Source organism: Vidua macroura, chromosome 3, assembly GCF_024509145.1.
Source record: "Vidua macroura isolate BioBank_ID:100142 chromosome 3, ASM2450914v1, whole genome shotgun sequence".
Classification (NCBI taxonomy): domain Eukaryota; kingdom Metazoa; phylum Chordata; class Aves; order Passeriformes; family Viduidae; genus Vidua; species Vidua macroura.
Window position 1 is genome coordinate 46,637,137 of NC_071573.1, and position 26,122 is coordinate 46,663,258.

Genomic DNA, 26,122 nt, shown 5'->3' on the forward strand with positions numbered 1-26,122 from the left:
TATCCATGAAAATTTCTTTAAAAATATTGTCTGAGGCAATGTGAAGATGTAAAATTTACCTGTACATGTGTAAAGAGTTACATATAAAAGATGGAGTGAATGAGGGCTCTCTGCATTGAAAGTTAAGGCTTCCTGAGAAATGGCCTTATTGATGATAGTGTTCTATCCAAAATACAGAAAAAGTAGAATGAAGTGAAAAAGAAGAATATCTATATCACATCAGGAAAGGAAGATTTTTGCTTTTAAGTTTATTTTCTAAATTCTGATTCTATGATTTGGCTGAATGCTTGAACTCTGTCTAGAACACTTTTTCTGATCTATTCTTCTTCTGTTGCTTTTCTACTTGATTTATCTGTTAACTAATATTTTTACTAATATTACTGTTTCCCAACACTAGGGACATTGCCACATTATTTTTCCATGTGTATTTTGTGCAACAGGTAGAACATCCACAGCGGTCCAAAAAAGCAGTGTGGCATAAGCTGCTGTCTAAACAGAGGAAAAGAGCAGTAGTGGCCTGCTTTAGAATGGCACCGTTGTATAATCTGCCAAGGTTTGTATAATCCGCTGTATTGCTCTGTCTTTCACAAATGCACTAAAGTTTTTACAGAGCTATTTGGCAAGCTCAAAAGGAAAAAAATGAAAACCAGTAATTGATAAATTGGCATTATAGTTTGTATATTGCTTTATTTACTAGGTTTAATTACTTTTTTCTATCTTCTAAAAAGAATAAAAACCAATTATTTTCAATTTCTGATTTCAATTCTAATCCTGAACATTAAAGAATGCAATTATTTCAGCACAGTCCAAAGTTATCTGTTGGTCTGTCTATCTATAGGTTTTCTTAATATTTGTACTAAAAATATTAAAATATTTTATATTAAAAACATAACACTTACCAATGTGGCAATTTATTTTTTTATTTGTTATATTTAATTTTTTTTAAGTTTTATCTATTATCTGTTCCTAAATAATTGTTACTATGTTTTAGCATCAGTTTTACAAGTTAGTGGGACACAGTTTTAAATAAAACATTTTAATGTAAATTTTCTTTTTAAATAGGTGCTTTAATGGGAACTTTGTCTTCCTTTTTAAATTATTGTTGTAATGACTGTACAATTCTTCAAGCTAAATGAAATTCATATTGACCAAATCTACTTTTTAAAAGTTTACAGCTTTTGTTTTAAATGTTCCTTTTTAGACACCGAGCCGTCAATCTCTTTCTTCAAGGCTATGATAAATCTTGGATTGAAACAGAAGAACACTATTTTGAAGACAAACTGATAGAAGACTTAGCAGTACGTCTGGGTAAAAGGGTCATAGGAATTTATTTTGAATTAACATTCAATTTGTATAGGAATGATTATAAATATGTGAAGTAGCTAAGATAGTACTTAAGCTATCTCTACCCAAAGGGATGGGCTACAACCAAGTCAATTGACAGCTTTTTAAAATTACATATGATGGAGATTCCAAAATCCCCTCAGGCTCTTTGCTTCAGGGCTTCAATAAACTTTTATAAAGTTTTTTTTTTCTAAATTACATATGAATTGCTGTCATTCCCCTATCTCTTATCTTCTGCCCTGTGGAGAACTGGAACAACCTATTCCCTCCTGTTAGCTGTTTTACAGCTAACCTTTGTGTATTTGAGGACTACATAATCCACATTAAAGCCATTTAAGTCAAAAGGTTAGAATATGAAACTAGAGGAATCTAGTCTTAGATCAATCAGTTCCTTAGAAGCTGTCAGAGTCTGCTTCTTCACAGAAGAATCCTCTTGGCAGGGACATGAAGATTTTTCCTAGTGGTGAAGTGTTAGAGCCATGTCTTTAACTTTGCAAATACCTACAATGACTTTCATTTAAGTTCATTTTGAAAATTAGGATCAAAATAGTGAAAGGGAAATCAGCAGCAATGAGCTCAACACAGACAGACTATGGAAGTTCAGTTTTGCCAGCACACACACAGAATTAATTTCTTGTGGTATCCTTATGGTACGAACAATATTATCCTTATTGTGAAAAAACAAGAGACTTCTATAAATATTTACTTTGTGTACAGCCTTTTAAACTGATATCCTTATGTATCCCAACACAATGAAAGTGTTTTAAATAGGGCAGGTTCAGTCTCAAAAATAATTCTATTTTAGCAGTTGGGAGCATGAGTGTGCAGCAGAACAACATAGGTCTTTGCATGTGTGCATGTGTGTGCAGGTGTGTGCGTGTAAAGAAATAACCCAGCATGGTAATTTGGCTACACTGACATGAAGGATTATCTCCTTACCCCCATGATGAACCTATATATTTGCTAAGTCCATTAATAACTCCTTGTTAACCAGTAGCTTGACTGAAAAAACTTCTCAGAGAAGACAGAAACAGACTGGCCCGGATTTTATATCATCCTTTATTTAAAAAAACTACAAGAATTCCCTTTTAATTCCTCAAATATATGGATATGTGCATTTCCATTGCTCTCTTTGGGAGACCATGGAAATAATAGTATTCACAGATATCTGTAAGCATTCTCACAGGGATCTGTCTGGCATGCAAAATTTGTTTTCTCAATAGACAACAAACCATTTTCCTAGTATCTCTGAAGTGGCCAACCTATCCTTATTGCTTAACTGATAACATATGGCAATTGTGTATTACTCGTGCTGTCTTATCAATACATGGAATTCTTTTTATCTGTATTTTGGTGTATAGTGCTAGATGAAAACAAGGATGAAAAGTGTGCGTATTTTATGCAAGCAATTATCTTTGAGCTACCAGATTATTCATAGGAAAAAGTATCTGGATGAAGCAATTTTTTTCAGTAACTTGGCAGGCAAAACTTGCTTTCTGAAATGTCTTTTGGCAAACGATAAGAAGTCAGAGATTTGTATAGATGCTTTTCAGACCACTGCTTAGGTTGCTGTCGTTGTAGTATTTAGGATTACGTTTTCTTTCGAAGAAAGCCAACTAGAGCTGTCTAAAACTGAAAACAAAATAACCACATGAAAAAAGAACCCTCTTTATGCATTTATATATATTATTGAATCATGTATAATATTTTTTGTGCATTATTGATTTGTCATCTCCTAAAATTCTACATCCTGCCAACATTACTGTTGTTGGTAGATAGAGCTCCTTCTGTCTAAAATTGTTGGTAAGCTTCGGGTTTGGATTTCTTCTCCCTTAAAGTTTCTCAGAGTTTCTCACTGAACATTATACCTAGCATAGACTTGAAACAGGATTGTCATTTTTCTGATGAAGCTGGTTAACGTAGCAAAAGACAGTATAATAATAAATGATGGCTTCTGGTTACCACTAGTTCTGGATAACAGAGTAAGAGATTGAAGTTATTTTCAGAATGTAGTGAAGAGGATTGATTTTTATGAGGAGAAGAAATCCAAAGCAATGCAAGTGGTATCATCATTGTAAGTCTTCAGGTCATAAACACAGTTGGTATTCAGTTTTGTCATACTTGGCTTGAAAGTTGCTTCCTCTTGGTTGTTCAAATAAAAATTACATATAGTAATATTTAATGTTCAGTAAATTGTACAAAAATTACATTTTTTACTATTGATAATTGAATATACTTTTAAATTCTTTTTCTTCCCCTAAAGAAACCTGGAGAGGAACCACCAGAAGAAGATGAAAGCCTTAAAAGAGTTGATCCTTTACATCAACTTATTCTGCTATTCAGTCGAACAGCCTTGACTGAAAAATGGTAGGGATGGTGTGAGAGACTACCAAGTGTATGCAGATTTTCAGATTACTCCTGTATTTGAAGTCATATATGTCTTTTTTCAAGTGAGATTGTATAAGCTAGGCCAAAACATGCATATGAACATACAGTGAGTTTGAGTTACACTCAAACCTCTTTAGCTTGTGGTATGTAGAGAGATTTTAATATGACTTTTTCACAGCTATGGATGCTGTGTTCAGGGCTCACTGCTCCTCTGTCTTCTATGTTCCCTATTGACAGTTACATTCTGAATATGAAATACATTCTAACTATAATTAAAAATTAACTATATTCACTTTACTGGAAGGTGTTTATGAATTTCTGAGTACTGTGTTTGTAGCTGGCTATACTTTTCTATTTGTGTAAGTTAATCAAGTCTTCATTTTCCATAGTAATTATTTATGAGCATAGAAGTTATTTTAAAATATTTTTAAGATGTTTGAAAATATTATGGCACTTCAGTTCTACTGTAATTAATCTTCCTTATTCTACCTTTCCTCTGTCTGTTAACCAGCAAATTGGAAGAAGATTTCCTTTATATGGCTTATGCTGACATTATGGCAAAGGTAACTTGTTTGATACCTATTGCTTATTTTGTGTTTTAATTGTTAGTGAAGAAGATCAATAGAAATAATTTGTAAAGTGTTATCAGTAAATTGCGAGTTATCAGCAATGTTTTCTTTCTACATATTATCAGAGCTGCCATGATGAAGAAGATGATGATGGTGAAGAAGAAGTGAAAAGTTTTGAAGTAAGATTATACTGGTTTTGTTTTTCTTGTCGTGTTAGACATTATTTCATAGCTTCCAGCTGACATTTATGTTTTTTGGTTCATGGCTTACTGCAGCTTATTATGCCAGTGAACTGCATGTCACAAGCTGGATATGGCAGATATAAATCCCCAGATTAATATTAGTGAAACAAAAACATGCACAATATTACATAATATAAGATTAAATAGAGAATAATTTAGTGGATCTTAGATATTTATCTCATTTAACTTTTTTGTTAGGTATTACAGATAGTAACTTTAGAAGTCTGATAATAACAGACTGTATCTTTTAAATTATTCTGCCCTACATTTAGTTTGGATTTTTAAAATACTGTAATACTACTTTTTACAGTAGTCATTTACATTCAGTGCCAGTAATTCATACAGTAGTTTTATGTTTCACATATATATTAGTGCTTCTTAATAAAATGTGAACTTCTGTTCATCGGTACTGTTAAGATTTTTGCTTGTGTTGAGAACAGGAAATTTATTGATGTTTAATGTTGAGTTTTTAGTGATTATCACTGTTTTAAGGATATACACATGAGCTGATTACAAGTGTAAGAGTCGAGTCCTTGTCATGTGCTTGCTCTGGGATCTGTCTCTCTTTTTCCATTAATAAAATGGAGTGTGCAAGAAATTTGTCTCTTCTGAGGGGCACTGACAGAATTAGCTCTTCAATATTTTTAATATTTTAATGTGTTTTGGCATATCACAATTCTGGCATTAAAAGATGTCTCTTGTGTCTTTCAAATCAATTGGTATTTATGTTCCATATCTCTACTAAAACACAGAAATATGAAATAAATACTTTTATTATTTCTTTAAAAATTCTAAATATACTGATTGGTTTGCTGTAAAGCTATCTGTGCTGTTCTGATTGTTGAGGAGTGGTTTGGGTCATGTTTACTTTAACTCCATTGTTTTATAGACACAATGTTCTGTATGTTTTCTACATGATGCTGCATGATATAGCACTGAATTATTTAAGTACATATTCCCTATTTGATTGTATAAAGTAATCAGAAAGAATATCAATACTAAATTATTTTCAAATCACTCAGAAGTCCAGTTGAGTTACAAGTAATATACTCAATATATAAATTTTTGTTTCTTGATAAATATCTCATTATGAACCCAAATTTCAGTGGACTTTTCTATTTTTTTTTCCCTCTGGGAATGCAGTATATTGACAAAGACTATTCCTTCTTATAGGCTCTCATCAGTTAGCCTGTACATGCTTGTTAGATATCAAAAGCCTCATGCTTATAGACATGAAAATTGTTAAATAGAAAATCATTGAGGTGTATGAAAAAAATCTGTCAGTAAAGAATTTGTTAGTGCTCCTTACCAAAATTGTAATGGGTTCTTTGTTCAGCATTCAATTTTTTGTCTTGAGAGAAGATCCTATTCATTTGTTTCTCTTTATTACTTTTCCTGTAGCTGTGAAACGTATGTTTAAATAATGTATTTATATGTTCAAAAGACAATTTTGTGTATGTATTTGGTCAGTCACCTACAGAAAAAAAAATTGGACTTCTTTTTCTTATTACTATTTCGCTTCTTGTCCTTGCCCTTCCTTAAGGTGACAGGATCACAACGCAGCAAGGTAAAACAAAAAAAAAATATGTGTGTATTTGTCTGGGTCTAATTTTGTGATTTTTCAGGCCCAACATCTTGGATAAATTCAACTAAAGGGTCTTGAAATAATTTTTAACATTTCATTTCCAGCATGACATCTCTACCAAACCCTTTGTGTGCACAAGGTCTTCAAAGATTTCAGGAATTATTTATGCAGAATATGCTATGCAAAATTGTGATACTGTTTTGGGGAAAACAGAGTGTTTGATTTGTTCATGTTGTTTTGCTGTTCATGCCTTTTGTGCATAGGTTAGCTTCTTTCTGGTTATAACTTGATTTGAATTAATTAAACACCTTACTTGGTTATTGAGGGAAAGTAGTTGAACTTTTCTTCTGTCTCTTAGCAGACACACATTTCTGATATAGTGGTAGAATTCTGTTTCCAATATTTATCATAGAGAGTGCATCAGTCATAGTTCACGTCTGATTCAGGTCCTTTGGAACTGAGTCCTCAGCCTTCAATATTATAGTATTTGACAGAAACTCTTTAGATACTCCTTACCTTAAATGATTCACAGTTCTATGTTTTCTCTAAGAACATAGAGACAATTGCTCTGAAACTTCAGTGTTAATTTTTTTATTGGCTCAATTTCTTACACATTTTTTTTTGTGTGTCATCATGAAAACCTCAACATTTGTTTCTGAAAGGTGTCCTATGGCTATGCAGCAGACTACTTGCCTGCTTCACGCAGGTCAAAGTCTCGGTTCCCACTGTTGACTCAAGCCACTTGATGGTAGTGCTGCAGGTAGTGCTGATATTCTGGGAGAAAGTATGGTGTGTGGAGTAGCTAATTTTTGGTTCTGAGGTGGTTAAATACAGTTATTTGTGCTGTGGTTAATGACAGCTTGAGTAAGTAAAGATGACTTGCTTGAGATTAGAAATGCACAGATTTAGCTAATGGTCAGACTTCAGTCAGTAACTTCAAATTTCATTTCCTATGGCAATGTAGGGAAACAATTGTAACCTTCTCCACGGAAAAGAGCAAGGGGATTTTTATATTTTGTTTGCTAGCTTTCTATTAACATTCAGATCACAGAAGAAAGAGGTTTCCATGCAACTGTGAGGAGAGATGATGTATTTCAGGATCAACTTTACTCTTACTCCTCCAAAAATTTGCACAGGTCTGTTCCATCTTCATATGATAAAGGCATTATCCTGGAAGACGAATGTGCTCACAAAAATTTATTTAAAAGGTATTGTAAATATTGTAAACAAAGTGGATCTCAAAAAGGCCCAAAGAAAATATATAAGAATCTAATAATATAATTCCTTCTTTTTTAATTCCAATAATTGAGCTATTCAAATACTGTGTATCACTCTGCTTACCTGGTTACCATACACTAAATCTTATATGCTCCAGAGAAAATTTTTTCTTGCTGACTGTGAAGATTTTAAAAGGGTAAAAAAGCACAATAAGAAATTGTTCCTTCATACATGGCATTAAACAGTTGTGCAGATATGAAACTGTACATACCAGGTGCGTGTGTGCTTGTGTGTGCATTTGTGTGTTCCTGTCTGACAATCAAACTTCAATGTTGAAGGCTATGCATGTGAAAAGTGTGACTGTTCAATATGTTTGGGGATAAAAGTCTACTGCTGCTCTAGACTTCAGAAATGCATGGTGTTTGAAGTCTTGAATCCATTTGCAGTCAGAGTAATAGAGACATTTGGGCAAGCTTAGAATGTGATGAAAATGCCGAGTGTATTTTATTGACAATTTTATTCCTCGTATCTCAAGCAGTGTAGTCTTATATTTGTACAATTAATCTGAATTGGGTTAATAGTGTGAACAATAGGGATGTGACAATAATGTTCTCTGTATGTTAGTATATTCCTGTCAACATTTACCTGCTAGTATTTGCTTTGAGTTATTACAGATGTCTTTGCCCCTTCCTGTTTGTCTCTAAGTTAACTTTTTGTCATATTGAACAGATGGTCAATTGACCCCCTGTAAAGTTGGTGTCACTGTGTTCTTTGATTCTACTGATAGGAAATTCTTTTAAGTCAAACTGTTTCAATAGCTAAACGCAAATAATTTTCTGCATTTGAGTCACTCCTACATATTAATGTGCGCTAAATATGTGTAGGATGGGAACTCAAAGAAGGAGTCAAGATTTAGCTCATATTTTTAAACTCATTTGTATTAAATTGATTTAAATTGACTCTTCACAGGAAGAAAAGAAATGGGGGGAATAGAGCTTCCTATATCAGTTCCTGTTACTGGTAGCAACTTTGTTGATAGACTTCTTTATTCACAAGTTTTTTGACAAAATGATACATTGTGCTGTCACTTACCTTGGACAAAAATTTTCATGTTTCTTTACATACAAATAATGCAAACTCATAAGGCTCCAGCCCTATGAAGATCGTTACCTGTATCTCTTACTGTCATAAATCCTGAATAAACCACTGAGTGTCCATATACCACATATTTACAATAAGTAACTATTTATTCTGTGAATTAAGATCAGACTCCATATTCAATTTATCAATTCTAAGAAAGTAAACATTCAAATAATTATGTAAAAATGTGTTTTTCATCAGTTTATCCTACATGTGATGGATTTTATGGAACCTAATACATGGTTTCACTCCCTAAACAACAGAATATTTATTAATAGAATAGTTTGGGTTGGAAAGGACCTTTAGAGGTCCTTGAGTCCAAACCCTTCTCAACAAGCAGTGATGCTTCAATGATGAAATCCAAAAGGAATGATATAGGAAAAAATATTTTTTATTTATAGAGCAGAAACCAGCATATATTGAACTTAAAGAATTAAAGTATTTATAAAGATGTATATATAAAAAGATACAGAAGTATTGTGCATGAATATTTGATATTTTAATTTCAAAACTTATGCATGCCTGACATTGAAATGAACAAATATTTTGTCAGTGTAAGTACTGCCTAATAAGATTTGTTCTCTGGACTTAGCAGAAGTCTTGAAAAGTATAAAATACGAAGACAATTCAAAGGAGAAGCATTCATCTTCTAATAGCTGAGTTGAATGCAATTTCTGTTCTTTGCATCTTTTTTTTTTTCTTTTCTTAAACTTAATTTCATAGTTTCATATTAAAAAAAAAAAAAAAGAAGAAGAAAAAATGCTCTGGAAAAGTAGGATCTTATGCCAGCATTCTGTATTTTGGAGCTTAGTGGTGGCAGCAAACAAACCTGTCCATAAGTCCTAGCTCAAAGGGAAACTCCAAGAATAAGTCTCTGTATGAATTACAAGAAAATTTAAGAATTTCAGTGACACACTTGTCAGTTAAAGTTTCTCTTTAGTTTTAACAAGTTTATTGCCTACAAGTTCAAACTAAAAATTGTGGTTTTGCCCAATTTATTTTGACATATGATTGCTCATAAAGATTTAAAACCCAAAACCAAAATGAAGTAGAAAATATTTGGGTCTCTACTTTCAAAGAGTATGATTCAAAAGTTTCCAAGGTTTGGTAGAATGCTTGAAAAAGTCTATAATATGAGAACACGTGTATGTACATTTGTAAGTGGTCAACTTTTTTCCTATATGAGTGGAAAACATCCAAGATGTAATAGATTTGTTCCTCACTGAGGACTGGTTTTGTTTTGGGATGTGTTTCTTTTGTGTTTTGGTTGGTTGTTTGGTTGGGGTTTTTTTTGTTTATTTTTTAAAAATTCTGTTCAATTATTTTAAATGTTTCATTTAGTGAAGTATTTTTGCAATTGTTTTGATGTTTTGGTGAATGACAGAAAGCTCAAATCGTTGGCTAATTACTTTGGTAGTTTCTTGACTTCAACTGGCAAGCAAGGGGATAAAAGTGCAAAAAGCTGAAACTGGTAGCACAGATAACAATGTAAACAGTAAGCACATCTTAGAAAAATGGGGATAACCTTATTAACTTAGTATATTCTGTAGGCAATGGGTGGCCCTCTTCATGTAGGTGCTGCCATCACATATATATTTATATATATGTATTGAGTTGGCAGGGAGAAAGCAACAGTGAAAATGCATTGTAAAGCTGAAGAAGGAACCATGATCTTTGTGGGTTGTCATCAGAGAATGATTGCTTTTAAGAGAAACGCTTGTGGTGGTTTCGTTGGTGGATTGGGTTGGTTGGTTGGTTTTGATTTTCTTTTTTTGGTCTGTTTTGTTACTAATGTCCTAGACATCTTGATTTCCATGGGAAATGCCACTTCTCTTATTCTAAGCTGTTTGGCAATGCCTCTTCCTACTGTTCTTCTATATTGCCATTGTTAAGAAGTTAGTCTGTAGATTATGCAGATACATCCTCACTATAAGCATTCTCATAAATCTTTGATATTCTTACCAAAAAATGTTGTACAATGAAAGTAGTATAGCTAGTGTTAGGCTTGTGAATGATAAATTTTGCAATGGAAGAAAGATGAAAGGGTGATGGGTCTAAAACTAGAAGTATCTAGAAATAGGAAATAGTTTTTAAGAAAAGAAAGGCTGATCAATTTTCAGCAGCTTCTGAAGCAAATGAAAATATTTTGTTGTAGCTATACTGAAACTGTGATGTCATGGTTTTCTGGTGGTTTGTGTGTGTGGTGTGTGTGTGCGTGTGTGTGTATGTTTCTGTTTTGTTTTTGTTAAACTCCCAGGAAGAGGTTTAAACATGAAGGCAAAACTTTCAAACCCTAGCATGGCTAAATACAAAGCAACGCTGCCATTTTTTTTTCCTTTTTGTGCCTCCATCTAGATTTGTCACTTAATTTAAAGCAAAAAGAAAGATACAATTTAACCACAGGAGAGCTAATAGTGTGAAAAAAAAAACCCTGACGAATTTTGTTTCCGCAGCACGATATTATCAAAGATTTAAGAAACAAATTTGCCAGCCTCGGCGAGAACTCTCTGGTAACAGCATAAATGTCTGTGTTGGTTTGCTTTTGAGTTAAAGGTTTCTTTTTCATTCATTTGAACATATTTCTCTTTTTTACCTCTTCTTTTTTAATTTATTACTCATATCCTCTATTTAGCAAGCCTTCATTTTTTAAACCTCTTCCATCTTCCAATGTATTTTTTCCGTAACTTGGATGGAAAGTTTATGGCAGCAAAGCTGTCATTCTGGCTACTTCTGCTGCAGCTGTTCCTGCTTCTAGGTCATACATGTTTTGGGCGTTGTGTTTTTGGACATGATACTAACTGATTGTGTCATGTTCCTTTTGAGTAAGCTTTTTACCACGCCATCTGATGGACTCACTGTCATAGGGCTCTATGCAACTTCCATTTTGCAACTTATACTGCTTAGTCATCCTCAATTCTCCAGCAAACTTCAATTAACCTGATGAAAGTTGAAACTCTTCTGGAATTAACTGTGCCTTTATGTTTGCTCTTTATGCTCGTTATGTTTTCGGTAGTAGTTTAAATTACAAAAAAGAAACTTCACCATTGCTCAAGCAACGCCATGCACTATTGTTTGTTGCCGCTAGAGACTACAAAATATAAAAGCACAGTGTATTCTATCAAATATTCTGTAAATAGGGGGCAATTTATATTGTAATGTAATGATACGTTTTGAAAAAAAATCTGAGAAGTTTCTTTTACTCTGGTATTCAGCAACAACTTACAACTCAAGAGCCACAAACTGAGCAGTATGAAGTTATGGTCACGCTACAGAAGATTATTAAGAGTATGAACTGTTGCACAAAAACAGAGCACAAAAGTGCAAGTTTGATACATGCAGTATATATAATGAACATGGGCTTTGAACTAATCTAATGATTCACAATTGAGATGACTCTTTCCCCATAAACTGCTAAAAGCATATTAAAGAAAAACACCAAGTGGAGATTATTACTTGAACCTGTTAATTATTTGTTCAATAGCATCGTATATATTAAAATGGTTCATGATGTTGTCATAGAGCCCATATACTAAGAGAAAACCAAGAACCTTTGGAGGATTGATAGTAATTCAAATCTCATGTTAAATGACCGGAATTTTTATTCAGGAAAAAGAAATGGAAAAGCAAAAACTTCTGTATCAACAAGCCAGACTGCATGATCGGGGTGCTGCTGAGATGGTTCTGCAGACAATCAGTGCAAGTAAAGGTAAGGTTTTGGTGTGTAGATTGAATTTCAAACCTTATTTCTAATGAACTTTGAAGTAATTTTATTTCTTATTGGGCGCAACCTGCATATGTTTGGCCCTTAAGATTTGCTTTCAAAATGAACTCAAAATTTCAAAATTTTTGACAGCTAATCCAGAAAAGTATAATGAATAATTTTCATGAGACTACTGTTTCTTTTGTAGCTATAATTAATATTTCTAGTGCTAATTTTGAGGATTACTTCATAGCTTTAGCAGCATTGAATGACAAAATGGCCCTTAAATTCTGGAATGTGTACAGTTCTGAAGTAGGTGTGGACTTAAATCCTTTTGTTATTTCCCATTCTTCAATGCTTTATTGGTGTACTTTGATAAAACATTTCAGGAGTTTAAATGATCCTTTTTTCCCCTTAGAAACCATCTTATTCCAAGGTTTTATGCTTTCCTTTTTTTTCTTTTATGATTTGTTTTCACAATACTGATGCTTTAAAAATTCCCAATTACAAATCTTGTTTACTGTAGTAAAATGCTTAGGTCACTGTCATTTTCTGAATAAACTAGAAGGAAACATCCAGATTTTCATGCAGAGGGGACAAACTGCTGAATTTGAAAGTTAGCTTATCATTGTTAGCCCAGCCTTAGATCAACTGTCCTATGCTCCAGTGATTGAAACATGATTTATATTCACTGAACTTACTTATTCCTGCTTTATATTTTGCTTCTTTGTACTTTGTATGCATTACATTATGTCTGTAGGCACTCATGTAGAAATTAAGGAAAAATAGGTCAGTTTTACAATTCATTGAATGGATAAAATAATTAATAAAACATTCTTATTTTTATATATGATCCAAAAATATATTTTTAAATATTTTTTAAGGTGAGATGGGGCCAATGGTTGCAGCAACCCTAAAGCTAGGAATTGCCGTCCTAAATGGAGGAAATTCTACTGTTCAACAGGTAAAATATTAGTTTCTTCTACCCTTTCTAGCCAGTATAGGTCTTTATACCATGGTCATTATTACTGTAGTAGCACATTACGTAGTGTGACTGTTTGTCACACACTGTTTATCCTCTTACTCTTGTTCGCAGAATAAAATTGTATACAAAAGTACCTTGTGGGATGGGTATTTATTATTTGTTTACAGGCTAAAAGGTTTGTTTTGGACTTCAAGTGTAAGGGGGGAATTTTATTTATATTATTTACATGTAGAAATTCTTTGGAAAGGAGGGCTTTCCTGGGAGATTGCCATTGTCTTATAGCCTGTAGAGCAAAATTGCTGACCCCAGTCTTCACCAAAAAGAATGATACACAACTTCAGAAGTCCTTAGCTTATACAATGGAGACTCTTGCTGATAAAAGCAGAGAAAATCCTGAATAACTAATTTATCATAAGATAATTTGGTGCCCAGTGGACAAGTCTGATACAATAAAAGAATCCTGCACTGTTGAAGTGAAGAGGCTGATATAGGGTGGGTTCAGTATTCTGTACTAGCTGAAGATTCTTATGTTGAGAAGGGTTTATACCTGCCATTACTAAATTATTGTAGTACAGTTTAAAGAATACAGACAACTGGGAACAATTAAGGTTGTCTCATTTATACCTGTTTCTTCTGGTATTATGCTCAACTTTCTAATTTTCCTTTACGTCCTAAGATCAGCTTTTCAGTCTTCCTTGGGTATGGGTGGTGGGAGAGGAACAGTGGTGGCTTTTAAAAAGTCATTATTATCCTCCTCCTCTGGAGTTCTTTGCTTTGATTGGTATCATGTTTTTGATGGGGGTATTCTTTTTCTGTAATCTTGGGTCTACTTGGGTTTACACTGATGTTTTGTTAATGCTGTCTGCCTATGTGCTGTCCATTTTGGAGGTTACTTACTATCTACTTTTCCTATTATTTTTGCAAAAATTGTTTTACTTCATTCACAACATGAATTCTTGTAGCTTTCCTACTAAGATTGACCTTTAGCATTGCGGGTTTTCTTCGCAATGGAGAGCTCTGGTATCATCCCATGTCTTCACTGTACAACGCATTGCATTCTAGAATCACAGTTCACTCAATAAATTCTTGGGATTGCAATCTGTTTTCAGATTGTTATGACACATTATAAAAAAATAAAAAAAATTTAAAATGTGCTCAAATTACTGCTAACAGGCTATTTCAGCTAAAATAATTTAAAACAAACTGAGGTTAAAAAAAGCCTCATCTGATGTTGAAACATTAATGTCAATATAAATTTTTAACCTAGTAGTGGCAAGATTGCATTTATATTAAACTCTAAATTCTGGCTGTGTTGATTTTGCTTACTATCTTTATTTTCCATGTTTTTGGAAGGCATAACCAAAATGTACGGACTTTTCTATAAAGTATATGAGCATTTTGGTTTTGATATCTGGATTTTTCTCTGCAAGGCTCTTAAATATTAGAGATATTTCCAAACACCAACATTGCTAATAGTATTGAATGCATATAGTCTTAAGTTACCTAGGTTATCACATAATAGGAATATTAATTCTCTGTGTAAATTATTCGTGTTTACTGCAGAAAATGCTTGACTACCTCAAGGATAAAAAGGATGTGGGGTTCTTTCAGAGCCTTGCTGGTCTTATGCAGTCTTGTAGGTAAGAAAGTATCAATTTGAAAAGTGTGTTATTTTGCATGTATATTTTATTCCATGGGATTTATAGTTGTAGAATGATCCTCTACATAGTTCTTGCAAACAGCACTTGGGGATTGTAATTTGCTAGATTTGCTTTAAAGGACAGGGTGGTGCTTGTGGTGTGAAAAACTTGGTGATATGTATCTACCTTTGTAAGAAAACTCTTTTCTAAAATGTTTTTGGATTTGAGTCTACCTGAGATATGGCAGAAAACAACTCCAGAGTTAGGAGCATTCCTCGGAGGCAAATCCTTAATTCTGGAGGTATCCTGTAATCCTGCAGAGATCAGGTCAATGATCAATGTTAAGTAATCATAAAGATTTTGAGAAAACCCAGCTTTGTTAGAATTATTCATAGGACTTCTTAGAAGTCATATAAAGAAATGAAATATCTAATCTCATACTAAATAAATGAATTTTAATAAATTGAAGTGATACTATGACTTTTTTGTCCATTCATGTTTATTTATGATTTATATTGATTTCATATATAAATGCATGTGTTTAAATGTTTTGTACATAATTTGTAAGAATAAACCATATCAGTAAATGATGTATTAGCGAACATAAAACATAGGACTAAAAGGGGCTCCCTGGATCACGTGATTCAGTCTTGTTATATCCAGGGTATCATGTTATGTATTCTTTTTTCTTAATTGTGTATTCTTTTTTCTTAATGCTGTCTGTGGCCAAGTTTCATTTTGAAATCAGTGAGGTTTCTTGCCAGCAGAGGTTCTGTCATAGTTCTATGTTAACCTGACTTTTATAACCATTTTTGCTAATGAACAAAAGTTATCCCTACCCAGCTGACATGCAAAGCCCTGGAAGGCAGAACCTCACAGGTTCACAAATGAAATATGTGAGATATCCTCCTTCCTTGAATCTGGTTAGTTGAATACATTTTCCCTTTTGGCAGCTTTGGTTTTTCAGAATGTGGAGGGAGAGAAACACTAAATGCAACTAATAATGACAGTTTCTTAATGGACCTTGCTGCTTGGTATGAACTGGGCTATAATACAAAAGTAGTCAGTAACTTCTTTATAGCACCTAAAAATGAGTATGTATATCATAAATGCATACATTTCCCTTCTGTTTGGTCAGTCATACAGAGCTGAATTTGGTCACTTTCAGGGCAAAAGCAGGTTCAGGCTGTTGAGCTGAGATTTGTAATGTAACAGACACCTGTATCAAGCCACTGAGATATATCTTTTTAATACCAGTATGCTTGTAAACTTCAATGAAATCACACATCCTCTCTAACTTCCACAAAATTAAATATTGCACATATTTAATTAATCACAGGACAAATGTAATTTTTCTCACCGCAGCGTTCTTGACCTAAATGCGTTTGAACGTCAGAACAAAGCAGAAGGCCTTGGCATGGTGACTGAAGAGGGATCAGGTACTGTTGATTAAACAGAAATGATCCATCACCTTTTTTAAGTTTTGCAGAAGTAAGCGGAATTTGAAAGAACTCAGGGGAGGTTTAAGTTAAGCATAAGGAGCAGGTTCTTCACCCAGAGGGTGGTTGGGCACTGGAACAGGCTCTCCAGGAAAGTGGTCACAGCACCCACCTAGCAGAGTTCAAGCAGTGTTTGGACAATTCTCTCAGGCATGTGGTGTGACTCTTGGGAAGTTCCATGTGAGGCCAGGATTTAGAATTTGAAGATGCTTATGAGTCTCTTCCAACTCAGGATAGTCTATGATTCCATGAACTCTGTAAAAATCTAGAGGCTGAAGCTAAAACAGGTTTCCTAAAAATTATTTATATTTAATTGACATACCTAAGCCAGTCCTTGTCAACAGTAAATCATTAGCAAGTGTTGAGTTTCAGAATGGTCTCAGAGGACTCCTCATAATTTTGAAGAAGTGAAGACATTACATGTAAAATTGAAAACATATTCCGGTTACGAACAGCAGTGTTTATGCATGTAAAACATTTCAGAAGTCCCCAACCAGTTTCAGCATAGAAAGAAATTTAAAATTCCCACCTGATTTGTTAAACTGAAAACCACACCGCTTACTTAAGCCATAAATTAAATATAAGAGGTTGATGGAAATCTATTTGCTCTGTGGAAAAAAGTCTGGGAAAAGCTTTTTCTTTGAAATAATTTTTTTCTATTTGTCCTTGGGGAAATATTGCAAAATTTTTACTCTACTTTTGACTTTGAACCAATTTGGCTTTCCACCCTTTGTGTTGTTACTTCACTGTCAATTTCTTTCTTCTCCTTGATAGTAAGTTCTACTACTCCCTTACTGTGATTGTCTGGGTACATTAAGTTCATTCTTGCATGCTTAATAGAGCTACAAAAGCACATTTTCTTCCCTTATCTTCCGATTTTTTTACATTGCATTTTTATGTTTAAATCCTACAGTGACCTAACCTTTTAACATGTTTTTATCTTAAAAGCAAGGTAAAAAAGCTTGACTGTATAATCCCTATTGCATTTGAGGGATCATAATTCATACCAGCAATACTGCATATCTCATTGTCCCTTGTGCCTGTAGGTCTTTTATGCGGCCTATTTCTTTAATATTCAACTGCTTAAATAATGATTTTTCATTAACTATTACATTTGTCTGAATGACTTCAAGGCCAATCAAAAATTCTGCTTCTCTGAAAGTGCTCTCACAGTTTAAATTATAGATTAAATCTTTCTAGACTGATATGAGTGATAAAAAAGTGAACCCATGTAGATAAAATTCGGTTACAAGATGGTAAATTGAGTACTAGTACAGCTATCTAGCATATAATTTTTGGCCATTACTCTCATGTTTTACTGAAGATTATTCTGCACAACCTTTTGTTCTTTTGGACAACATTTCTACCATTACATAGCTAAACTTATTCATAATGTTGGATTCTGAAATGGTCTCTCAAGATATTGGCTCATGATTATTTTGACCTCTGCCTCTGTTTCTAGAAATGACTGATTTTGCATGCAAATATAAATAAATCTTTAAATGCTGCATAATTGACTCTACTGATGTTAATAGTATTTTTGTGCTTCCTCATTTGAGGGATTTTTTTTCATTTTCTGTTTATTTGATGTTTCTCTTTTAGTACAGAACTAATTTTGGCAAAACCAATGCTAACTATATTTTGTATTTCCTGAAACAAATTCTCACCTTTTTTTTTCTTTTTTTCCTGTTTCTTTTTCTTTGAACTAATTGTCCTGTCCTCCTTTCCTCAGTCATCACCCATGAGCGTGGTAATTATTAAAAACAACAGCCTATTCCTTATTTTCCCTGCTCTTAGCTTTGTGTCAGCAGTGTACAGCTCCTGAATATCACTAGATTTTTTCCTGTAATACTGCTAAATTGGTGTGATTTTTCTGTTAATATTACAATTTTTCATCCTAAAATTCTTGGTTTACATGTCAAAATTTCCCATTTTGGTCTTCCTTTCTTTCTCAGGATTTGCACAGTGACTGACACAGTAGATGTAAGAGCAACAAGCTTTTTTATACTTTTCTTTTCTGTTCTTTTTTATTTGTTTTCATTTTAGTGAGCCCAATATTTGCAATGGATGAATGTTAAAAGGAAATATAATAATATATACATACACAAAACCTTGTGCTTTAGTCCTCCTGTAGCTGTTTTGTTGTGTATGGAATTATGGCTTTATTGCTGCATTGATTTGTGCAATCACAGGAAATCAGTGGTGGATCCAGTAAGGATTTGAGGGTGGTTAGTGAGAAGAGGACTTGCCACTGGCTAGGTTTATCTAATGCGGTCAGGAGTTGATACAAGAAAGAGGTGGTGCATTGCTGACTTAGAGGAATCAGTGCTGTTTACAGGTGACTCTTCCTTATTCTGAAAGCTACTTGGTGTGTTGTGGTTGCTATACCTCAAAGTTTCCTTACTTCATGTAAAGGAAGGGCTTTGTAGGAGCAGTTGCCATGAGATGTTCACGTCACCATGTGAAAAGAGAATTTAAAATACAAAGTGTGTATACCAGTCAGCAGAAACAATGAACTCCAACACAGCAGATGTCTTTTCATTAGCCAAATGTTGGGGAGGAGGATGATCTGGTGTTTTATTTGTTTTCTCAGTGGAAATTTTCTATTTGGCAGCTTAACAAAATTCTACACAGTGATTAGGATAATTTTTTTGTTTGTTTTCTTTGTTAGTGAGCAGTAGCAGTGTCAAGATACAGTAATCACTGTGTCAAAGATTTCTTGGCACAAAGGGACAATATTTGCAAGTACCATCTTTTCCTACATATTGATATCCAGCTACTGAAAATTCCAGACAAAAGAAAACCAAATCCAACCAAAAAATACTGTATTTTTCCTTTTCAAAGTTACATTATTGTTGATAATATGCTACCTTCAAATAGTAATATTTTTTTAATATTATGAAGCTTGCTTTTTTCAGTTAATTGAAAAGTGGTTTACATAAGAGCTGTACAGATACTGGTATTGATACCTGATAGCATTGAGAAAGCCAAGCCAGTGTGTCTGTGGGGGAATTCCTGTAGTGAACAGTTTCAAAGTATCCTAGATTTTATAGGATATCTGAGCTCTTATGTCTGCAATTCTGTGAATAACCATCTGTAAATAGTACAAAGGAAGTACCAAAGATGAGAAAGATTTTCTCCCAGGTTGTTTTTGGTCCTGTTTTTTAGAGAGAGATGCTTAGTCTATGAATAATTAATTACTCCTCAATTAAAGATAATTTTATTGATTCCCAAGGAAATTTTGGGATGTAAAATGTGCATTTTAGCCTGATTCTCATTTCATCTGAATTGGCTGCAGAAGCAAATTCATAAGTAATTGTCATTGACTTTGCAACCTACAAGCCTGAAACTATTATTCCCAAAGTCAAAGAAAAATTACTGAAACTTAAGGGAATAAAGTCAACCTTTCCTCACGTGCAGTTCTTGTTTCTGGTCCCATGCCAACCTTAGCAATAGATATAAAGCCCTGTATTGAGTCAACATGGATGTGAAATTTATTGCTCTATTCCAATTGTTTCTTTGTGCTGTCCACATCGTAAGTGCCTTATCCTGATATTCCTCTGACTGGTACTACCTTCCCTTTCCAAACCCTGGAACCCCCACTGGTAACAACATTGATGGTTCTTTAGCAAATGTGTTTCTTACTTGTTTTTGTGGTGTACTCAATGTTGTTTCTTCTGTATGTATTTTGTTTTGATTGTTCTGTTTTCTTTTCCAAAAAGGGGGGACCAAAATCAAAGACATGTAGAAATACTTACTATTTTGCAATGTTTTTTCATTTAACACTCATACTCCTTGCCATTTCATTGTAAGTCACAAAAATCTTGAAAGTGCAATGTTTTTCTCTTTTGGAGAGAGTTGTTTTACTTCTATGAAGTACAAAATGTAAGATGTTAAGTTTACACTTAGATTATTTTACTTCTTTTCCCCCTTTTTCAGGAAAGCTCTTTTTTAATGTTCAACTTTTTAATATTTTATCATGTCTTTCTTTAATTTCTCTGTAAGTTCACAGAAGCCTTATTTTAATAAAATATAATTTTAGAATAAGATAGTAGCTCTTAAATGACTTTTACCAATCTCAGAGGTACATGTGATATAATAACTAGCTGTACTGTGGGTTCACATCAGGGCTATTTTCAGCCATTAATAATGTGGAACTAATAAATATGCTTTTAGCCTTCACCAACCTAGTCACACTTGAAATAGATGCTTAAATTCTGTGTAATACACTGTAGCCTGCATTGGAGAGGTGTTTTCCAGCTTCGTAAAACTGTATTTGAATCAGTGTCTGCATTTAAAAGGGAACTTAAATAACTTCAGGGAATTTTAGTCACTGAGGAAACAAGTGTATTTTTTTCTTGAATTAGATTGTTGAGATGTCAAAGACATGCACCATTCACAATCCAACCCAATACTGTCTGGATCTAGTGATAAGAATAAATTCACTTGCTTTATTATGGGACAGATTTGCTCTTATTTAACAGCCATCATAAAAAAGTCTGGTTCCCATTTGAAAACTGAAAGTATTTTTATATTTGTGTAATATGTACTATCGAACCTGTTTTACTGAGTAGCAATAGAAGTCAGATCTTTTCCACTGGGGATTTAAAAAATAAAATCAAGAAAGAGGGAGAGAATCATTGAACTTTGACACATGCACTTTCAATGAGAAAAACCCCATGTATTTAATTTTTCACTGACTTTTATTTTTGTTTCCTCCACATGATTCCTCTGTTCCTGTATATCACAAACACAAACTGCCAGATTTGCGAAAGCTACAGGCTTAAAGCCTTTGTGTGTACAGCCATACCATTTACCTACAGCATGAGCAATGGCAGCATTTTAACATCTAAGCAAATATTTGCCAGAATATATCTAATATCTATAATTGAAATTAAAGAATGTTTTTTCATAACAACCTAAATCATACTATATGTAGTGTGTATGTTTGCAAGTACATTATTTTCAAGTCTTTGTGTGAACTGGCATGAATTTGTGTGCACAGCAGCAAAGGTTGCTCTCCTGAATTTTATAGAAAGATATAAATCTCTATTTAAGTTTTGTAGTTGCCAGTGAGGTACCACTTGTAGTCAGTAAGTACAATCTGAACATAAAAATTCCTGACCATACCAACATTAGTTCTTGTCTGATTTTGATCAGATGTAAAAATTGAAAACCAGGACATTGTATATCTTAGCTTGGCCAGGTGGTTTGAGATGGGCTTTATTTGCTTCATTTTAAAATATGTAAAAATATTTCTAAAAGTAACAGGCCTTTCAGCTTTTGAGGAATGATGCATTTAACACCTTCTGATTTTTAAGAATTTTGCAGTAACTTGTGTTCAAGTTGTGACTTATTTACAGTGGAGCTAATTAAAAGACCCTTCCAGGCCCTTCCAGTAAGAATAGAATTTATTTAATAAAAATTCCTGAACTCCAATAGTTATACTAAAAGCCAGGATCTGTATTACATTTTAACTTGAGACTTGTTTTCCTTCTTGTTCTGGAATATCTTACTTCCTAAGAGAGCAAGAAAAATAGAGGTCAAAAATATTAATCTGTAGCTTATTCTGTAGTCTTATTCCTACAAATGGCTTTGATTCAGTGGTGCCTTAATATGCAAGAAATGGATGATTAGGCCTTTCATGGGCTTGATTTTTTTTCAAGCAAGTTTCCTGATGAAACTATTTTGTAAAATCATTGCCATCTCAGCAAACTACAAGCATTACATGTGTGATACAGGCTTCACCAAATATTTGGCTTTCTGTGATTCTTATTTTTGTGCCTCGTTCAACAAGGCATGTGACCCCACATGTAACTTCAAGTGTGACAGGAATTCAGTTAAACTGAAAAGAAGTAACTAACCCTGAGAAATCTTCTCTACTATGGCATTTGGCCAGCAGCATATGAAACTCTCTTGCAGGACTGAACCTGCATGTAACATTGCATAATATACTTCTAAGAGCTCAGCTACCTCCTGGTTTTGCCTTCTTGGGTGTATATTGCTTGTATACCTTCATCACCACTGACAGAATCAGCCAGTTAGGAAAATAAAGCATTTTTTTTTTCCACTGTTTAATTAGCTGAAAGGGTTTTCAGTCTCCTGTGACTGAAAAATTGTGTGCCTAGTAGTTATATTTTCAGTGGAGAAAAATGTCGTGGAATGTCATTCAAAGTATTTGACTCATTCTTGGAGAAACAATTGGTTATTTTTTGTGGCTGCCCTAAGTACATGTCTAGAGTTTGGAGGAACAGCATCTTATCTTTCCCTGTGGTACAAGAAATTATGTTGGCATATGCCTTAGTGATATATACTCTAAATACCAAACATTGTCTTGAGGGCAACAGAAAAGTGTGAAATTTTGTACTTTAAATATTCATATTAGTTTTCAAAGTGCTTTTAAATCTTATTCCTAGTATGCTGAAGATTCTCACTTTAAAATTCACTGTCTGTGGACTGATAAATCCATTAGCTAGAAATTATAATTGCTTATGATTTGTGGAAAGTTAAACTTCTGATCATGTCTGTTTATACTCCAATTTGTACTAAATGCTGTTTATATTTCAGCTAGCCAATATGAAGAAAATTAACTTGATCATAGCCAAATCTAGCCCAGTGAGAATCTTATTATAATACTATAGTAATCTGTAAATGTGGATATTGTAATTAGAATTATCTACCAGTAGAACAGCATGGAAGTAATTCTTAATTTAACTAAGGTATCAATTTTTTTTTTTTTTAATTTTAATGCCTTTGCTCACTTTTCTGGTCTCCTGTTCACTCACTAAAGGTTCTGTCTTTTTAGAGCCTAAGTTATATTCCCTCAAAGGAAAATTCTTTCAGACTGTTTTGCAGTTTGCTTACATTTTTATATCCCTCCTTTTCTTGTTTACTAATAGCACTTGTCATATATTCAAATTATGTGTATTAAATAGTAGAAGATTTTGTGACTTCCACCTTTGCATACATAGTCAAAATACTTCCCCAAGGTTCCATATGGGAATTTTCTTACTTTTGGTAGGTGGCCTTTAACACTTACAGTATTGTCCTCATGTGTCATTTTATAAGATGCTCTACATTTTCCTCAGTTGTGATTGTTTTCCTGGGTGGATGGTTATTTCTACTCTTCATATGTCCCCTGTACAAAGTTAACTGTATGTATTGATGTGCTTGAAATAATGATGTGTTAATTGAAGGCTTTTTAGTATACTGTTTCCTGTGGGGGGAAAAAAAACGGCTTGAAGCTTTATTCATTTGGATATTAGTTATTTACCAAGAAATTAACAGAGGGGCCTAATTCAGTAAAGCATTTTGCCATTTGGTCTTATTTATTGTTTTATTTTGTCAAAGGAGACATTTCCATTCTGTGTCAGCATCAGGCAGGCACAAAATGCACAAATATTTCAGTCTAAGTGGTTCTTGAGAGTACATATAGCTGTAAATTTCATGGGTTGTTTTAGAATATTTTAAAAGCAAATAGTTTATTTGAGAAGTGATTTTCATAACTGTTTGATTAAATCTCATTCTGTATTTTAAGTACCTTCTTTTGTGATGAATGGGAACCAAATTGATCCAACTCTAACCTTTGCATGTGACACAGCCTCCATGCCCAGTGAAGTCAAACAAGAATGTAAATCAGGGATTATTTGTAAAATGTTGCCAAGCTCATGCTGCCACATTTATAAATCAAAAGTTAAGTTTTGTAATTGAATTTTTTTTACAACCAAATAACTATCTGCCAAGCACAAGTCATAGGTGCTTCAGATAGATTGGTGGTTATAAATTTTCTCTCCCCTTCTCTCTTTCTTAATATTAATTATGGAGATTTTCTTCAGGGGCTGTGAGGTGTTACTTGGCAGACTGTGATAACCTGCTTCTGTCTGGCCTTTCTACAGGAGAAAAGGTGATGCAGGATGATGAGTTCACCTGTGACCTCTTCCGCTTCCTTCAGTTGCTTTGTGAAGGACACAATTCAGGTTTGTGGGCAGGCACTAGTCAGCGAAATCAAGGTGATGGTAACCGATGATAAAAGCTCTTAATTGCTGGAGGTTTGGCAGCCTTCATAAAATATTATGAAAGGTGGAATAGCTGCTAGACTGTACACTGAGGGAAAATCTTTAAGTGGAATTAAGTTGCCAGTGTTTTATAACAGCCCTAATTTTATAGATAAGATAATTGTTTCCAAAATGATGAGTTTTGGATCTTGACCCACTAGGAAAGTTAAATTTCCATAGGAAAATGTACATGGTTTGTAACTTCTAGACATGGAAGATTGAGAGGAAAATGTAAGAGGAAGTTGTGTCAATTTGGCATGTCCTTTGGCATGTCTCTGCTTTCTGGTCCACGCTGTTTCCTACTAATGTCAGTTAGAATTGTATGTGAAGTTACAATGTACACAACACCTTTCTTGAAGAAATAACATATCTTTTAAATATAAAAGAACACATTAAAAATGCATAATTTAATTGTATTTTTTCATTAATATATTTCCATGTGTTCTCTCTCTCATTCTTAATGAATGAAAAGAGGAAAAAAAGGGATATTTTTCCTTTTTAGGCATCAGACATAATTCTGACTTAGTTATCAGGATTTGTATAATTATGTGATTTAATTTTACTTAACAAAATATATTCTAAATATAATTGCATTGATATTGATGTAGTTCTAGTCATAAATAGATTAAAGCAAGACCAAGTTAAGTTTTGCAGATGAAATGTATAAACAAGGTTGTGGCTTCAGAAGTTCACTGGTATGTGATCTCTGCAATAAGATGTTAAAACTCTTACAATGGTTTATTGACCAAAAAACCCCAAACAAACAAGCAAAGAAAAAAACAAAAAAAAAAACACCAAAGAAAAAGAAGAAAACCCAATCCATGCCTCTAAGTTAAACTTTTCTAGACCATCGTAAGTCAGAATTAATTTTCAGAAGTAGTTTCTAAACTTCAATAAGTTTAAATTAAATTCTATTTGAATTTTTAGATTTTCAGAATTACCTGAGAACTCAAACTGGTAACAACACAACTGTTAATATTATAATTTCTACTGTGGATTACTTATTGAGAGTTCAGGTAAGTAATTTATATACTAAGTAAGTAAATCAAAATATGACTTCCATACAAGTTTTATTAGAGAAGCACATTCATTTGTCATCATACTTATTCTGGTCCCTGTAGCCCAAGCTGACAAGAAAGGCTGAAATTCTCCATTGATTGCAATTCCTAAAGAATTGCTGTTTTGTATGGGGAGAGTCAAAGGTAGCATACATGTGAAAGATTGGTTCCGGCCTTTATCCTGGGAATGCGATGGAGGCCATTAACCAAGGAGAGCAGCAGAAGATGGGGCTGTGCTCAGGTAGCCAGGTGTTGACTGAAACTACCCTGTGTGTGCGAACCTTTTGTACTGATCAAGTTCAGTTTCAGCCAGTTGCTTTTTCATCCATATTCTGATTTAGGCTGAGTGCTGGCCACTCTGTAAATGAGTGCTCATGTGCTGGAGTGGAGTGAAGCATAAGAATAGCACATATTCTAAGAAGGGGAAAAAAAAGGTGAAAGGGAAAAAAAGTGCAGAACGCAGTGTGTTAAAAAACTTTCCAATAATCTATTTTTAACTATCTCGCAAATCCTTTTAATATGAAAACATTACATTGTCACAAGACTGTAGAAATTAATGAAAAAAATCTACTTTGTTTCCAGATTGCAGCATGTGAATGGTGTGAAAGCATATTTTGTGATAAATGTTCATAATTTTTACCTATAATTGTCTTCTTTCTGAAAATCACTGCACATGATAGTATATTACGGTTTGGTTTTT

The 26,122-nt window shown here is 33.6% G+C and overlaps 1 protein-coding gene across 1 annotated transcript in view; it reads left to right on the forward strand.

Moving 5' to 3' along the window:
- Positions 1–26,122, forward strand: part of RYR2 (ryanodine receptor 2) — a 386,286-nt gene that overhangs the window by 326,607 nt on the left and 33,557 nt on the right. The window contains exons 76-86 of the mRNA XM_053974163.1: positions 445–553; positions 1,202–1,298; positions 3,608–3,711; positions 4,244–4,295; positions 4,427–4,480; positions 12,093–12,192; positions 13,071–13,150; positions 14,735–14,811; positions 16,177–16,250; positions 24,206–24,286; positions 25,292–25,380. Coding sequence (XP_053830138.1) covers positions 445–553; positions 1,202–1,298; positions 3,608–3,711; positions 4,244–4,295; positions 4,427–4,480; positions 12,093–12,192; positions 13,071–13,150; positions 14,735–14,811; positions 16,177–16,250; positions 24,206–24,286; positions 25,292–25,380 — 917 coding nt within the window. The remainder of the gene's footprint in view (positions 1–444; positions 554–1,201; positions 1,299–3,607; positions 3,712–4,243; positions 4,296–4,426; positions 4,481–12,092; positions 12,193–13,070; positions 13,151–14,734; positions 14,812–16,176; positions 16,251–24,205; positions 24,287–25,291; positions 25,381–26,122) is intronic.